The 14061-nt window shown below is 36.0% G+C and overlaps 2 protein-coding genes and 1 long non-coding RNA gene across 22 annotated transcripts in view; 2 read left to right on the top strand and 1 right to left on the bottom strand.

The window, feature by feature from the left end:
• Positions 1-4553, top strand: part of mybpc1 (myosin binding protein C1) — a 31869-nt gene extending 27316 nt beyond the window's left edge. For 19 of the 20 annotated variants that reach the window (XM_008400507.1, XM_008400510.1, XM_008400509.1 and 16 more), the window contains one exon: positions 3785-4553. In XM_008400507.1, the coding sequence (XP_008398729.1) occupies positions 3785-3882 (98 nt within the window). In that variant the 3' untranslated portion in view covers positions 3883-4553. Of the gene's footprint in view, positions 1-1302; positions 1349-3784 lie in introns of all 20 variants that reach the window. The other variant, XM_008400517.1, reaches the window with a different exon arrangement.
• LOC103459174 (uncharacterized) lies at positions 46-12274 on the bottom strand. The gene is made up of 3 exons (XR_532688.2): positions 11570-12274; positions 7823-7916; positions 46-784 (listed from the first exon to the last, which is right to left on the bottom strand). It is a non-coding gene; the product is annotated as an uncharacterized LOC103459174 (long non-coding RNA).
• chpt1 (choline phosphotransferase 1) lies at positions 5676-13803 on the top strand. Its single transcript, XM_008400506.2, has 8 exons — positions 5676-6133; positions 8558-8705; positions 8820-8961; positions 10181-10265; positions 10667-10798; positions 10869-11027; positions 11116-11241; positions 12291-13803. The coding sequence occupies exons 1-8, from the start codon at positions 5894-5896 to the stop codon at positions 12405-12407; spliced, it is 1149 nt and encodes a 382-aa protein (XP_008398728.1). The 5' UTR covers positions 5676-5893; the 3' UTR covers positions 12408-13803.
• The last annotated feature ends 258 nt before the right edge of the window (positions 13804-14061 follow it).

Below are 14061 nucleotides of genomic sequence, written 5' to 3' on the forward strand. Positions count from 1 at the left end.
GATATATAGATATATATGTTCATACCTGACCCAAAAAGCCCAAATTAGAAGATTCCAAGGCCAAATACTTATTTTGAATGTTAGTCTTTACCTCAAATGGAAGAGTTCAAGTATCTTGTTTTGTTCAGATGTGACGGCAGAATGGAGTAGGCATCATCTGCATTAATGTTGGCTTGGCGCTACTCTGGTTTGTTGTGGTGAATTAAAAGATGAGCCAGAAATATAAGCCTGGCTCGTCTATAACCTTCACCTATGAAATGTTCTTATGAAAAAGCAAAGAACATCCAATTCTGTATACCTTTGTGTTAAATGTTTGTTTTTATTGTGAAAAAAAGGAAAGCAGCTGTAACGCCATAAAGTCGCTTTCAAAACTGAGCTAAACTAAATGAAGGAGAGATATATTTTGGCAATATCCATCAAATCGAACAGAGTGGTTGGAAATTCAGGTTCTCTAACTCTCCATCTAAATCTAAACCAGTGAGATGTTTGGCAGAATTCTACAGGGTGGGCCATAAGTTTCCATTCATAGAAAAAAAATAAACATTTTATATTGGACAACCGTTTTTATTTTGGTGGGACTCTGTGGTCTTGGACCACTTCATGGTTGATCTGCAACATTTCCAATTTTCTGAAACTTGCATATAAGTTTTGCCACAGTGTCGTGTGTGACGCTCCCTCCATGTTTTCTGTTAAAGTTTTGTGCAACCATGCAACTGCTTCCCGATCCAGCCATCAGTATAATTTCAGTTCTTTGCTTTTCGGTCAAACGCATCTTCTTGGGTATCTGAAATATAAAATAAATATATACATTTTACATTTTCCTATGTATCGAAACTTATGGCATACTGTGTATTTAAAATAAATTTTAAATCTAAAAGAAAAAAACAAACTGATCATTTGTCTGAATCTCAGCAGCCATTCTCAGCTTTAGATTAAATCCCAGGCCATGTTTGAATTCATAAACATTTGGTGCAACTTGGTTTTAATAATGATAATCCGTTAAAGTATGTGCAGTGTAAATAATATTTTGGTGACATATCACCACCACACAATGTCATCCCTTATGTTTGTGTCTTTCCAAACCTGCCATTCTATTCATCACAGTTCACACACCAATGATGTTCTTGCATTTTATTAATTCACGTCTCCATCTTAAACTATTTTCCACAGATTCCAGTGTCTCCTTTGTTCTGTTAACGCTTCATATAAAGAGTTCAGTAATAACTCAGCTGTACTCCCTGGTGCACACATATAACTCCATGTAAACTTGGGTTAACCCCTCTTTTCTTCTTTTCCCCCCAGTCCCAACTCAAGAATTGTGAATGTATGTTCTCATATAAAAGATAAGGTAAGCTTTCATATGGTTTCAGCATATGAAGCTTATTTCACTCATTGTGCACCTATTGGTCTGCCTGTGTAACCCTGGCTTTCTCGGCTAGAAGGACAGCAGCAGCTGAAAGCAGAAACCAGTAAAGTCAGAGTCTGGATTATTTAAATATTTCAATTTTGATTATATTTACTGAATTCTGCTTTGAAATTGGTTGAATGTTGTACTGTTTCTCATGTAAGCTGTGACAGAGACGAGGTGAGTACACTTTTTATTCCAACCGAGTTAAAATTGAGGACAATTGATGTTATAAGTTGCTGAAAATGTCTTGCACTACTCAAAAAAAGTCTTGACTCATCTCTCATGTCTTTTTGATTTGCTTCCAATGAGCCAGTTTGCGAGACTAACATGAAACTATCAAATTATGGAGCTACATTGGGGCCATTACATTTGTTCAAAAGAAAAAAAATTAAACTGATAAAATCTGATACTGAGAAAAAACTTGACTCTGAAAAGTAGTTTGCAACTTTTTTTCAATTTACTTTTTTTTTAATACGGTATCTTGGTAAAATACTTGAATAGAGTCACTGAAAAGATCCAACTCCTTGGAAAAACATTATGATTGATAATTATGTCATTTAATAATCTGGATTTTGCAGAATTGTGAACCTTGAATTGTGCATGGTTGTAAAAAAAAAAAAGTCCTAGTTCCATGTTTTTCTATATTGGTGTCCCATCAACAAACAACAATAGTGGAATGAAGTTTAAAACAATAAAATAAATACCTTATAAAATAAATGCATTTTCTGAACATGCTAAAAGGTAAGACTTTGGGTATGGCATCACTTTTCAGGTTTTGTACTAAAACGAGATCTAAAACATGCATGAATCTGCAGAGATCTGGGGACAAAATTTCAAGGTTTATGGGTTTAAAGCAAAATCCTAGTTAACCTGAACTACTTTTGATAAGTTGCAGTATTTTTCTGGTTCTATTCAGCATAAAGTAACATTGTCAGTTAGTTATGCAAAGCAAATTAGATATAAAAGGAAAAATAAACATTGCCCAGAAGTTATTGGACAATTCTTTCCTCTGCCTACATTTCCCAGGGTCAGAATCAGAGTGCAGTGAATATTCCATGTATTGAATATTCTACCAGATGTATTATTTATTGCTGCCGACCATTATAATATATTGATTTATCCAGACCTATGGTGTATGACACTACTAAAAAAATAAATCAAATCTACCCCAGGGGTAAATCTTTATTTGAAGGAGTGTTTGTGAATGTTTATGACTGTTGTCATGAAGTGTCATTTGGTAAATAATGACACTTTTAATGCGTAGTTGACACCTTTAATGGACTTTTAATGTAACTTTGCATTAAAAGCATCATTATTGATCAAATGACATTTCAGTCATAAACATTCATGAATACTCCTTCATATTCATGACAGGCGTTTTGTCATGTTTATGACAGTGTCATGTCAAGTGTTACCCAACAGGAAAACAAAATATTTGATTACCGTATTTTCCACACTATAAGGCGCACCTTCAATGAATGGCCTATTTTAAAACTTTTTTCATATATAAGGCGCACCGCATTATAAGGCGCATAGAGTAGATGCTAAAGTTACGGTTGCTACCCGTCCCGTACAAATGTGGATGTGTAATAATAAAGAAGTGGTCCCCAAGTACTTTATATAGTAGGCTGCCCCAGTCATTGTTTTCACTCATGGTGTTGGTGTTGCGATATTGTGCCCAACTGCTTTCTGGGTAACACAGACCAACCGACACGCCGCCGCCGGACAATGGTCACCCATCTTCGTTCGCGCACAGCATGTTCGTGGAGAACGTGGTGCTAAATGATCTGCAGACGACCTGATTATCAGGTCGGTAGGTAGATAGGTCAGTCAAACTTAATTAACAAACCAGCGTTCTGACAACTATCCCAGCATGCACCGCACGCTTCTTCTTCTACGGGCAAAATGAAATCGGCGGCTGCTTACCGTAGTTGCTAGACCTGTTGTGGCTCAATATTGGTCCATATATAAGGCGCACCGGATTATAAGGCGCACTGTCGGCTTTTGAGGAAATTGAAGGTTTTTAGATGCGCCTTATAGTGCGGAAAATACGGTACTAATTAGAAGTTCCCTGATTAACTTAAAATGTGAAGTTCAAATTTAAAAATGCATTGGTTATATTTAATTGATAGGAATTGTTAAAGTTGCCAAAGGGGGAACGAGTAATTTTCTTAGAATTGCTCAAATTTATCTTTAGATTTTTTCCAATCTGCTTTGGTATGAGATTATCAAAATACAGTAAAAACAAATTTCCTATTTAAGGCTTTTATTTAAATATATAAGTAATTCTATAGGGCTCAGTATTAAAGCTTTCTCTGTTTATATTGTCACCTCTAGTTATGCCAACATCATCATAACTCTGTTTTTGTTCTTTAGGGGGATTTACCTTCTTCGAGCTGATGCAGCGTGGCGTACCCTTACACCTGATTGATAAATACATGAACGAGTCGAAGATCGTAGAGCAAGACAAATGAAACTGAAACCACTGCAAAAAGGAGCTCTAACTTTGCAAAACTCGTTTACCATCAGCGACCCTCGTCTCTCGTCTCTCTTTTTGGATCAGCACACTGACGGCGGATTGATGGGAACGGGATGAATGGATCGGTTCTGGTGGAGGGAGTTCTGGTCTGTGGTGTGGAATGCTGTGTGCATGTTTGAAGCTTGTTGTTGCCATAAAAACACAGTCATTTCATCTCATTTCGCTCCCTGTTTTGTTTGAAATAATGTATCACCTCAGTACCTACTTTAGTGTTTAAGAACAAGAAAAAAAAAATTTAAATAAGGAATAATGAACAGCAACTCATGTCTGAGGTATTTTATGTGGGTTTTTCTTGGGTTTGGTCAGTGAATGTGTTATTTTTCTTTGGGGAGTTCCATAGAAAAGAAACAGAAATGTTTAAATTATTGATGTTAATATGAATTTAAGAATGACTTCGGTAAAGTTGGAGAAAGAAACCTGATTTATTCTTTGACGTTTTTTTTTTTTTTTTTTTTTCCTTGTGAGGAAATGTAGAAGTTTACTCACATGCATGACACCTAAACCTTTGAGTTTATTTTGGACTGATCAAGGTTCAACCATATGTGCATGCCTTTTCCTTTGTAATTACGAACCGCAGCTATAATAAACCTTCCAATTGCATCTGTCTTTTCTTGTTATCCTATCTTCTTTTGAGTGGATTTAATGCGTTTTCACAATTTGGTTTTGGGGAAACATATTCCAAAATACATTAATGAGAAGAACATAAACCTTGTGTTGGTTTTGTGTTAGTGTTCAGAGTTCATATGTTTTATAAAAATGATGGCCATGAATTCATATTTCTATGTTTGATAGTTTTAATTATATTTATCAACTTGTATTAGTGGCTTTTTAAGAAACGAGGCAAGTTAATCACAGTGGCAGAAACAAAAATGCTGTATCAGAAAACTAAATTTAACAAATTTAGATCCATCCATCCATCCATCCATCCATCCATCCATCTTCTGTACACCCTTGTCCCTTAGTGGGGTCGGGAGGGTTCCTGGTGTCTATCTCCAGCTACAAGTTTAGATAAACATGTTAAATGTTTAATGAATAATTGCATATTTGTAAAGCTGTTTTACTTGACTGGAGTAAATCTCAGTTTATATATAAATATATAAATATATTTTGATTTTTTTATTTCACATATTTTGTCATTTTTGAAATAATAATTTCACTTTATTTTCCTTATATAAATATTTACCTAATAGCTTAACTGTAATTTGATACATGTTTCACAGAAATCATTAGAAAGTAAATTACTTCAGATTTTTTTCATCAGTTTTATAATAAACTAATCGGATTTTATTAAATTATGAAATACTTTTAATATTTTTAATTTATAGGGATATCTATAAGACATTTTTAATTCTTACATTTTATAGTATTTCCTTTTTCTAGTATACTGATGTATAGCGCACAATAACCATAAAATTTTTTATTTTATCATATTTTATTTAAATTAAATTCATGCTAAGCTTTTATATTTATTATTTTCTCAACACTTTTTTTTATCATTAAATCTGTTTTTTTAATTAATCTATTTAACAAAAAGGTACAAATATAGGCTTTATTGCTACGACTAAAAGCCTATAGTTTTACATAGTTGCAATATTACTTTAGTTGCCAGATTAAGTGTAAATATTAAATACTACACTTTTGCAGATGAGTTAATAAAATAGTGACCACAGTTCACCGGCATGCAGATTTAAATTTCCCGGTGCGCAGTCATGTTATTGCTCCGCTTCCTGCAGACTTGTACCTCGATCTGCAGCCTACAGACTATCGGCAGATTTTGGTTCCGCTACAGAAATGGCCTCGACTGCACCGAGAGCAACAAAAGCCAAATGATCTGCTCTTGCTTTGGAGTCGGCAGAGAGAACAATTTAACCATTTTGTAGGGCGCTGGCTTGGGGAAACCAGGGAGTTTGTTACGGTACTTTGAGGAGCGACGAGGCGGACGGATAATGCCACATTGCCTGTGGCCAGAGCCGCTGTCACCCGCACAACTGAAGCGGCTGGAGGAGCATAAATACAGCGCTTCGGGTCGCTCCCTGTTCGAACCTCCGTGCCAAGTCTACTGGAACTGGCTGGTCCTACAAATACCGACATGGGTCGCACCAAACACGCTGACTATTGTTGGACTCTTGATAAACATCCTGTCCACGGTGGTGCTGGTTTGGTACTGTCCTACGGCAACGGAAGAGGTGAGTAAATCGAGCTTAGTTTTCCACAAGGGCTCGAGCGCTGATCACGTTCGTACCGAACTACATTTAAAAATAGCCCGAAATAAATAGTTCATGACAGCCTTTCACTCTGTCTCTACTAAAAGATGAAAGTAAATATAGTGTCTAAATCAGAAACGTTTTCCTGTCAATTCGGCCTATATAAGTATAATATAATTTGATATGTGAAAACAATTTCCAATTAAATCAATGCCCTAATAGCGAAAGCTAACGCAATCGATTGTCTATTTTTGGATTTTTTTTTAAATAGGCGACTGCTTTTTAAAGAATAATATAAGCCGAATTAAAGACAATCACGCTTGTCTGTATCTGTTGTATTTATACAATATATAACGCTTTATTGGTATCACGCGGTGAGGATGATTTAAGTAGCTCCGTTTTGATTCAGCAGATTTGCGGAATAGATTAATGGTCGTACGTAGTTGGAAAGTTTACAGATTTTGACGTGTTGTTGTCTGTCCCCTCTCATGTGATGCAGGCCTGGGACAAAACCTCCTTTAGGAACATAATCTTGTTTTAGGTCACCATTCCATAAGACCGTTATCATTATAGTAATGCTGTTGTGAAAACAACTCTCTAAAGACAGTGCAGACATAAGATCCCTAGTACATATATAGCTGAAATGCAGAAATAGGCCTTTGCAGCTGACCTATGATCGAGTTGAGGTGGGTGCATAGTGTCACTTTACCACAGCCATAAGACATATGTTTGTGGTTTATCAGAAAAAAGCACCTTTGACCGATCCAAGCATGAGAAAGAACTGATGAAACAAAGTCCATACAGCCTGCTGATAGTCAGACCCCAGTTAAAGTTCAGACATGTGCAAAAAGTTTTTAAACTTGTGTAATTAGTTTTTTTTTTAAAAGCAAGAAATTCTGACTTCAATATCAGAACTATTACTTTAACCTTTTTTTTTTTTTTTAGACAATCTGAGATCAAGGTGAGAATTGTGGCCTTTTTCTTACCTAAAAAGTAATAAATAGTTTTTTAGAATTATAATCTTTATTGTTATCGCAAAAGTACAGCAAAATATTGTAATAAAATTCAGAGTCCATATTACCCACCACTAACTGGAACCACTTTTATAGTCAAACCTGAACTGGGAGGTTCTTTTAGTTCATATTGATCATCACTTTTGCCCTCTATATCCCTTATCTTTCTCTCTAAGATGTATTTTTGTCAAACAATGTGATTTAACTTTTCTATGTTCAACAGAACCAGATTGTTCAGCTGTTAAATATTTGTTTAAGAGCATTTCAGACAGTGTCTACTGCAAACATTTCTCTTTGTCTCGTGTTTGCTGCGCTAATGCAAACACTGCTTCAGGGCGTGAATCCCTTAAGTAAAAGTAACTATGTCACTGCATGTCTACAAAGGCTGAGAAGGAGTGGAAGAAACACTTTCACTCATTACGGATAACAATTAGTCAAACCAAACAGGCTTTGTTGACTGATAGTTTGCACTGCTGCAAACTATCTATGCTATCTGCTATGCTCAAGTTCATTTTTGTTAAAAGTACAGACAGATTGTTCATTTTCTGCTGCACACAATTTCCTCACCCAGACTGAATTTGTCTATAATTATCTTGACTTTAATGTAAATAGACGATTGCTCTTCAACGTATTGTGAATTTATTCGTGTCAGGCTTACCCATCAGAGACTGGTGGCGCAAACGCTGCTCTTGGTCAAGATGATTGGTCAGAAGTTAACTTCCTGTGCAGGTTAACCAATCAGATGTTGGAACCTGATAGCAAGTCAAAGTTAGATATCACATTATTTCACCATGTACTCCAATACAGGCACAATTACAATTAGATATGAGTCTAATTCTAGTTTCTAAAGAGACATCTGGAGTAATTAAAAAAAAATTCAAAGCAAAATCGGTGAATATTTAACCCCAAAAATATATTTTCGTTTTATTTTTACAGTAAACTTTCAGATTTACGACGTAATACAAATTAAGATATATACAAATGTCTGCAGTTTAAAGTGTCAAATATTTTAAAATAAAACAAAACCATTATTATTTATGTATTTCCACCATAAAAAGCTTTGGTGTTCATGCTGCGTTCAAGTTACTTGGAGTTGGTTTTGACGTCAAAATTCTAGATAAAAAGTCAGAATTTCAACATGGTGACGCCCAAAATTATTGTGTGTAATATCTCTAACAAAGATCATTTTAAGCTTTACTTTCTAGAAGCAAGCACCACTTTTAATCTGTTAAGTTTAGAGTTGCATGTGCAACATGTAACATTGATTTTAGACCCACTAAAATCAATCAGCGTCTTGTAAAATAAACCTGTTTCCACCACATTTTACGACTGTTGATGCGAAGAGCGGCCATGTTGAAACGCAGATTTTCTTTCTTCTGCTCCGTGTCTCCAGGCTCCATCCTGGGCCTTCCTCCTGTCTGCTCTGGGTCTCTTCATTTATCAGTCTCTGGATGCGATTGATGGGAAACAGGCCAGGAGGACGAACAGCAGCTCTCCGCTCGGGGAACTGTTCGACCACGGCTGCGATGCCGTCTCCACAGGTCCTTCAGCCAAAATCTCCAATTTCTGCTCCATTTTTTTTTCTTATTGTACACTTTGACAAGCAGAAAAATGGGAAGAATTCACGTTGTATATTTGTGTTTTCATGATTTCAGTGTTTGTTGCTGTGGGAACCTGCATTTCATGCGGAATAGGAAGATACCCAAACTGGATTTTCTTCTGTGGCTTCATTGGGATGTTTATGTTTTTCTGTGCCCACTGGCAGACCTACGTATCCGGGACCCTCCGCTTTGGGCTGTAAGTCATGCATTCATACAAAATATCACTGAAATAATTCTTAACTAATTTAGTTATCGATTAATCATTACTGGACTATACAAACTTAAAAAAAAGCAATTTGCTGCAAGAATAACTCACTCAGAGCAGTAATTAAGCCAAAACGGCACGAAACATAAATACGTTTTGCATCTAAGATAAAAAATAAAAAAAAAACATGTCTGTAAATATGTTTTATCAAAAACACAGTTCAAATTCTGTAAATATTGATTTTAAGTCTAACAGAAAAGGCTGAGCTTTTTGCATGTTGATGTTGGATCATTTGTCTCTTCCTTTGCTACAAATGATCACTAAAAGAATGCTGTTACTACATTTAGTCAATAAAATGTTGATTTTCTTATTTAAAAAAGAAATTTAAGTATTTGTTGCATCTCCAGATGAATTTCTAATGTTGTATAAAAAGGATTACATGAAAAATCTGCAGAAAGTAAAAAATGTTTTATCCAGTTAATCGTCAGAGTAATCTGAAACTAAAATAATCATTGGTTTCAGCTCTAAATGACAGCAGCAGTTAGACATTTTAGTCTGTCTGGCCTCATATATTGTTTTCCATCGACATTATGAGTAATTACATTTATTCCTCTGTCTGTGCTTCAACATGCTTGAGTAATTGGAGTTTACCTGTTGCTAATAAGACACTTATCAAATTAGGCAAACTTTAAAAACCTTTAGATTGCACCAGCCTGTGCTCTGCAGAAATGTAGCGGCCTGTCACAATAAACAATCTTTCTGGACGACAAATTGTCCCAGAAGTCATTTTTAAAGTAATATAATGGCGGATAATGCAAGAAAACATTCTCAAAGATAAATAAACTTTAAATTCTAATTTACATTTAACACTGGAACTGGAAGACATTTCAAATAAATAAACAAAACAACAGAAACAACAAATAAAATTAATTATGAAGACTCTGTACTGTTCTTCAAAAAAAGGGCTATTTGAAACCAAAAAACACCAGAGTGAAGATTGAAGAGAAAAACGTAAATTATGAAAATGAAAGTTATTGAGCTTGTTTCAATTTATTAATTGCTTATTGCAACAGATCTAGAAATGTAGATTGGCAACTTTTCAGTTTGATTTAAAGTGGATATTATTGAAGCTTGTGGATAAATGTAAAATTGTTGAGAAAGATCAAATTGTGTGTGCAAACAATGACTTGAACTGCTCTTCTCTTCACAGCGTCGACGTCACAGAGGTGCAGATTGCCATCGTCATCATGTACCTGATGTCTGCGTTCGGAGGCGTGAGCCTTTGGGAAATCGTGGTAACTGAGAACCTCGCTCTTCGTCCTCTCACATGCAACAACACTGTAGGCACACGGGGACGTTTCCGTGTCTCCAGAGTGAAGAACAGCTCATTATTTTCTAGTTTTAGTCGGTTTTCTAGCCTTTAAATAGAATTTGTGTTTTACTTTCACTCCGTGCTGCCTTTGGAGGCTTGACTTAACGTCATTGAGAGAAGTGCGAAGGTAAATATGGGTAGGAAACGCCGTGCCAGCAGGTCATCTATTGGACATGATCTGGCTCAAAAAGCTGATGATGTCTCCTGCATTTGTTTGTTTTTTGCTTTGCGCTGCCATCACGCTCAGCATGCTGTGGCTCGTATGTAAGGGAGCTTCTGGATGTCTAGCCATTGGATTAATCTGAGCCGTCTGTGTTTCCGTAGCTGCCTGTTGTAGGAATGCCGCTGTACGTTTTCCCCATCATGGGCATCATCGGAGGCGCCTTGTACTCCTGCTACAACTACTTCTATGTGATTCTGAATGGAGGCGTTGGGAAGAATGGCTCCACTGTGGCTGTAAGTGGCAGCTGCTGGTCATAAATGAGGTGTTTTAGCACTGATGCTAACAATATTTATTCCTTTTCAGGACACCAGCGTCCTGACTCCTGGTCTGCACATCGGCCTTGTCCTCACGCTGGCCTTCATCATTTTTAAGAAGTCATCCAGCCATCTGTTTGAGAACCATCCCTGTCTGTACCTGCTGACCTTCGGCATGGTCATCGCAAAGATCTCCAACAAGCTGGTGGTGCGTTTGGTGTCTCCAAATCACCTCAAAAATGCTAAAAGTGATTTTTTTTTTTGGTGACATTTTATCGCATGTTTCTCATCTGCAGATAGCGCACATGACCAGGAGTGAGTTATATCTTCCAGACACAGCCTTCATCGGCCCTGGCCTCCTCTTCCTCAACCAGTATTTTAACAGCTTCATCGATGAACATATAGTCCTCTGGATCGCAATGGTAAGTTTTAAACTAAGGGACAATAGATATTTATTACTTAAAGGATTATAGCTCTGAATCAGTTTTACAAATCTGAAATCAGTCCCACAGTTTTCTACAGTTTAGGTGTAAAAACAATAAAAGGAAAAATATTTGGATTTACCAATTTTATTCTGATTAAAGGTGATGTATTAAGCTTCCCCAAGCAAGTTAATGTAAAGACGTTCATTTGTACAAAATGAGAGTTTTACCTATTCAGATGATAGCACATCTGAATAGGTTTACTATTCAGATGATAGTACAACAATATTTCTAAAAACAATAAGCAGACATGTGTGTGTAAACTTACCTTCTTGCAGGAAAGTCCCAGGTGTTTATTGTAGCAAACACAAATCCATTCCTACTCAGACGTTCTTGCTATGGGACACAGCTGAGTTTTCCCTGCAAAAAACAAGCATCATATCTGAAGGATAAATCTGAAGTTAAACAATTTCTCAATAATTTTTAGAGTATTAATAATTACACTCTTGTATACCATGCAGTAATCAAATTTAAGTCATAATTACTGATAAAAATAATCAACACAATAAAACCCAAAGTACTTCAAGGAGATATCAATGAAACATTGCTACTTCAATATAGAATATAGTTTTAATTCTGACTTATTTTTTTAACTAGTTGTATTAATTAGCTGGTCTATTCTGAAATTAATGTTAAAAGTTGTTATTTTAATTCCCAGGATACTAACGTTCAAGCTAAAAGTAAAGTTCATAGAATCCTACAATTAAAGTTAAGCTGAAATCTATTTGGCTACTCAATTGAGGTTTTTTGCAGAATATTGACAAAGTTTTGCACACATTTCTAATGAAAATGCAGCTGTTGAGCAAACATGTGGCGACAGTGGGAAGAAACAACTTCCTTTAAACAGAAACAAAACTCCACCAGAATTAGCTGTTTATGTACTGCCATTCGTTGTGAAAGGCTGAAAAAAAGTTGTTTCGAGGATAATAGCTTTTCGAAGTTAAGCTATTAGCAACTAGACCTCATTTTTCTCCTTTCCGTCTTCGTAGGTACTTTCTCTGGTGGATCTGATACGGTACTGCACAGGCGTGTGCCTCCAGATCGCCTCACACCTGCGCATCCAGGTGTTTAGCATCACGCCGCAGCCCAACGCCCACCGTGACTGATGGGTTGCCCGGCGGGAGGAGGCGGGAGGAGACGCAGATCTCTCCCCGCTGCTGAAAGCAGACGCCGACAAACTCGGCGAGGAAAGACCCTTGACCCCGAGCCACTGCAGCCTTGACAAAGTAACCACCTCCGATTAAAAAAAACTGCCTCACTCAGAAAAAAAAGGAACAAGTGAACCAATCCAACACTGCAAACCAAAAAAAAGAAGAAAAAAAAAACAGCTTGAAAAGCTGTTGGGGAATTAAATGGTTAAAGTTGAAACCAATCTAATTTAATTTAAGAATTGGTGCATGCTGTCATGAAAGTCATTGATTTTTTTTGTTATCTCAACCAAAATACCAAATGTTATTATATTAAACCATTATTTGTTATTAATTTTAAATCATGACGGTTTATTTTTTTATAAATTCTCCATAGATTTGACACTAAAACCAAACATCGATGTGTTCTGAAACTAAATGGATTGCCCAATGAATTTATTTTTCTAAATAACCCATTGTTTATTTATTCAGTGTTCCAATGTGGAACAAATCAGGGCTTTAAAATTAAAACATTTTAATTCAAATGAAGTCTTCAATGTGAAGTGGTGGGCTGTCAAAGGGCTCTGTGAAGGGGTAAGAGTCACGTGTTGATGCTGAAAATGACGACAGGACCTTTTTTTTAGGTTATTCCACCAACATCACTCTAATTTAAAGAGAATTTACTCACCATTATGTTTAGTTGATAAAACATCCGTACGCTGGTATTTGGAGTGCTGTCGACTCATGAAGCGTTAACACTCGACTCGTTCTGCTTTCTCATTTCTTCTCCCTAAAGGGCTAATATGCGATTGTGTATGATTGTACAGAAATCAACTGAATACGCCTTAAATATTTTTGTTTGTAATTACTGTTTTATGAGTATTTAAAGCAGATTTGTATGTTTTTGTTTCTTTATTTTCACTAAGGTTTGCCAGATACAGCAATAGTTACAATAGAACTGGAAGATTTTTTGGTTTTATTTTTAACTTTTCAACTAGATGAGTGAATTTCAGTTGTGTTATTTGGTAACGTGGTTATTAGTAATTGTATATTGACTGATTATCATGGAAATGTTGTACTTTGACTCATAATTTAGGTGCACTGGGATCAGAAGGGATTTTTCCAGAGGCTGTAAAATGCCCTGGATTTTATTTTGGAAAACTTTCATCTCACGTTCTGCTTTTGCACCATTATAAGCCAGACAGAGGAGTGTGTATTAACACACTATTTTGCATCATTTTCAGATGAATGTTTGAACTATGCATCGACATGTAATTTGATTCCAATCACCTCATTGTACTGTTCAATAATACAAACATTTCTAATAACAGATGTGAATGAAAAGATTGTAATAAAGATCATATTTTTCATCGTTTTCAGTGGTTTTGTTAATCTTGGGAAATTACTGCATAAAAGTGTTTGTACTCTGTTCAGATTTACAGCTATAGTAAAAGATCTGCACTGGGAAACCGACCAATTTAAGTTAAATTGACCTATTTACCAATAATTATGCTGTAAAATTTCCAGATGGCTATTAAAAGTGTTTTCTGTGCAATTAGCGTAATAATTTAACCAAACATTAGTGGTATTAGTGTGGTAGTAACTTTGCCCCTATGAGGATATATTTGTCATA

Source organism: Poecilia reticulata, linkage group LG23 (assembly GCF_000633615.1).
Source record: "Poecilia reticulata strain Guanapo linkage group LG23, Guppy_female_1.0+MT, whole genome shotgun sequence".
Lineage (NCBI taxonomy): Eukaryota > Metazoa > Chordata > Actinopteri > Cyprinodontiformes > Poeciliidae > Poecilia > Poecilia reticulata.

Excerpts from the sequence above, each read along its gene's own strand:
- chpt1 (XM_008400506.2), top strand. The coding sequence starts at position 5,894 with ATGCCACATTGCCTGTGGCCAGAGCCGCTGTCACCCGCACAACTGAAG. Across the intron at positions 8,706-8,819 it reads CTGCGATGCCGTCTCCACAG|TGTTTGTTGCTGTGGGAACC; the intron begins GTCCTTCAGCCA and ends TCATGATTTCAG. Across the intron at positions 10,799-10,868 it reads AGAATGGCTCCACTGTGGCT|GACACCAGCGTCCTGACTCC; the intron begins GTAAGTGGCAGC and ends ATTCCTTTTCAG.